This window comes from Lipotes vexillifer, unplaced genomic scaffold, assembly GCF_000442215.2.
Source record: "Lipotes vexillifer unplaced genomic scaffold, Lipotes_vexillifer_v1.1 scaffold189, whole genome shotgun sequence".
NCBI lineage: Eukaryota > Metazoa > Chordata > Mammalia > Artiodactyla > Lipotidae > Lipotes > Lipotes vexillifer.
The window spans coordinates 3874117-3877707 of NW_006785816.1; the positions used below are offsets into that span (position 1 = coordinate 3874117).

Consider the following 3591-nt stretch of genomic DNA (forward strand, 5'->3'; position numbering starts at 1 on the left):
CGCGGGTCTCTCACCGTTGTGGCCTCTCCCATTGCGGAGCACAGGCTCCGGAGGCGCAGGCCCAGCGGCCATGGCTCACGGACCTAGCTGCTCCGCAGCATGTGGGATCCTCCCGGACTGGGGCACGAACCCGTGTCCCCTGCATCGGCAGGCGGATTCTCAACCACTGTGCCACCAGGGAAGCCCAAATAAAAGTATTTTGATGAAGCATTTTCCCATCAGAGAATGCAAAGCATTTAAAACCGTCAACCACAAACAAAATTAAAGGGCAAATGACAAAGTTGGGAAACGTCTGTAATATGACCAGGAGTTAAAATAGTTACTACATATAGAGATATTATTTATTAATCCTAAAATACTGACATGCCAATGGAAAAATTATCAAGGGACATGAATGATTTATAACATAATATCAACAATAAGCATGTGAAAAATGTTCAACCTCACCAATATCCACAGAAATGCAAATAAAAAGAAATAGAGACACTCCATTTTTAGAGAAATGATAGTATCCAGTGCTGTTCAAAGTGAAGTGACAGTTGGAAAAAAATCAACTCACATCTTCTTAGAAGGTAATTTGGCCATATTGTGTCAAATAGACAAAATACCTTTTGACCTAGTAATTCTACTTTTAGGAATTTAAACTAAAGAAAAAATCGAGATGTGGTTAAGCTTTTACGTACTACGATATTTATTCCACATTATTTCATTTGTTTACATACTTTTACTTACATCAGTTTTTATGTGATAAACTGGAAAAAAACCTAAATATACAATTTAACAATATTTAAATTATGGTACACTTATGCAATAAAATAGTATACAACTATTATGAATAATTTATGAAGAATGTTCAGTGACACGGAAGGGTAATTAACGATATATTAAGTTAAAAAAGCAATATATAACTACATATGGCATATAATCCCAATACAGTATTTTTTTAACTATGTAGAAGAAAATGTACCAAAATTTTAAATGGTTATCTCTGAGTTTGGGATAACAGAAAGTTACTTTCATTTTTATAATGTTCTGTACTTTCCAGATTGTATATAACAAATTTATATTATTTTTAAGAGGGGACTTTTAAAGAAAAAAACCTATCTGGCAAATCAAGGGAAGAAAGTAAAAAACATATTTTTGAATGCCTTTTTAAAAAAACACTTAAAGCACTTACTTGTGGTATACAGTCAGTGTATGCAAACATTGATTTAAAGCGGTCATCCATGCTTATGTGGTAAAGAACACACATTGCTATTTGTTTGTAGTTTTCATTGCCTGGAAATAAGAAATCATGGATATGGTGAGATTTTATATTATGCCATGCATGGCATGGAATGACCACAAAGAAATTAATTTTTTTTGTATAACACACTCAAATTAATGCATTACAACTTTTGAGCTACTGAATCAAAAAAAATCACTATATAACCCTAATTTAGAAAATTTTTTTTTTTTTTTTGCGGTACGCAGGCCTCTCACTGTTGTGGCCTCTCCCATTGCAGAGCACAGGCTCCGGACGCGCAGGCTCAGCGGCCATGGCTCACGGGCCCAGCTGCTTCGTGGCACGTGGGATCTTCCCGGACTGGGGCACGAACTCATGTCCCCTGCATCAGCAGGCGGACTCTTAACCACTGCGCCACCAGGGAAGCCCTAGAAAATATTTTGAGCTCCCTATTTCAATTCCAAAGTTTGGAGCACACTATCTATGAAATATCACTAAGTTCCAAGAGATTATGTGTATTTTACAAGGTATACTTTTGAAAAACTTAACCACAAACCTAAGAATTAATTGTTCCCAGTAGCCCACTAAAATGTAGATTTGGCCACTGGCCTCCCCATCCTTACTGTTTTATCAAAACATGTGATAAACACATTTCATTGACAGTGATAATGTATAAGAAATAATAAACAAAAAGTATATTTAATTTTTATGAATCAGAAACTGGAAAAATAACAAATAATAAACAAAGTAGAATAGTATTTGCTACATTAAAAAAAAAAATACGTGCCCAAAAGAAGACATACAGATTGCCAAAAAACACATGAAAAGACGCTCAGCATCACTAATCATTAGAGAAATGCAAATCAAAACCACAATGAGGTATCACCTCACACCAGTCAGAATGGCCTGGCCATCATCAAAAAAATCTACAAACAATAAATGCTGGAGAGGGTGTGGAGAAAAGAGAACCCTCCTGCACTGTTGGTGGGAATGGGAATGGAAATTGATACAACCACTATGGAAAACAGTATGGAGGTTCCTTAAAAAACTAAAAGTAGAACTACCATATGACCCAGCAATCTCACTACTGGGCATATACCTGAGAAAACCATCATTCAAAAAGATACATGTACCACAGTGTTCACTGCAGCACTATTTACAATAGCCAGGACGTGGAAGCAACCTAAGTGCCCATCAACAGATGAATGGATAAAGAAGATGTGGCACATATATACAATGGAATATTACTCAGCTATAAAAAATAACGAAATTGAGTTATTTGTAATGAGGCGGATGGACCTAGAGTCTGTCATACAGAGTGAAGTAAGTCACAAAGAGAAAAACAAATACCATATGCTAAAGCATATATATGGAATCTAAAAAAACGGTACTGATGAACCTAGTGGCAGGGCAGGAATAAAGACGCAGACATAGAGAACAGACTTGAGGACACAGGGGCAGGAAGGGGAAGCTGGGGCGAAGTGAGAGAGTGGCATGGACATACATACACTACCAAATGTATAATAGATAGCTAGTGGGAAGCTGCTCCATAGCACAGGGAGATCAGCTCGGTGCTTTGTGATGACCTAGAGAGGTGGGATAGGGAGGGTGGGAGGGAGGTTCAAGAGGGAGGGAATATGGGGGTATATGTATACATATAGCTGATTCACTTTGTTGTACAGCAGAAACTAACACAACATTGTAAAGCAATTACACTCCAATAAAGATGGAAAAAAAATACATGACTATAAAATGCTAAAGGGTAGAGATAATAAGCATAGTCTAAGGATTGTCTCAGAACTTCTAAGGTAAGATTATTCTAGTTTCATACACCTTGAAACTGAAAAAAGAAAAGTGAATGATATATCATAGATTTGAAAAATAAAATGGGACTTTAATATGTCATGTAGTTCTTCTACATGCTTTCAGAAAGATCATATTTTAAGGATCTATTTATGATCTCAAAGTCAGTGACAAAACTTGAGCTAGAAAAGTTTAGCTAATAAGTTTTATCCAAAAAACAGTATTATTTTTAAAAAATTTGGGCTATGAGAAATCCTTGGAGATATTTGGAGTTTTAAAACAAAATCAAGGATATACATAAATTTAGTTGATAAATAACGTATCAAGAAAATTTTAAATATATTGTGACACGGAGGATAAATTCAGCACCTTTATTCTTGTGTCTACCATAGTATAAAATTACTAAAATACTTTGTGTTTTTTAAAAATGCTATTTTATATTCTTATTGAATTTTTCAGATATTAGGTTATCTCTTTATGAGGTGGTGAGAAATTCTTAGGGGACATACCTTGGTATTCTTATAGGCTTAGTATAGCATATGGAAGTTTCTCAATAAATTCCT

The 3591-nt window shown here is 35.5% G+C and overlaps 1 protein-coding gene across 2 annotated transcripts in view; it reads right to left on the minus strand.

Moving 5' to 3' along the window:
- The window catches only part of KIFAP3 (kinesin associated protein 3), a 162509-nt gene that overhangs the window by 77223 nt on the left and 81695 nt on the right, over positions 1–3591 (minus strand). For both annotated transcript variants that reach the window (XM_007458132.1, XM_007458133.1), the window contains one exon: positions 1178–1278. In XM_007458132.1, coding sequence (XP_007458194.1) covers positions 1178–1278 — 101 coding nt within the window. The remainder of the gene's footprint in view (positions 1–1177; positions 1279–3591) is intronic.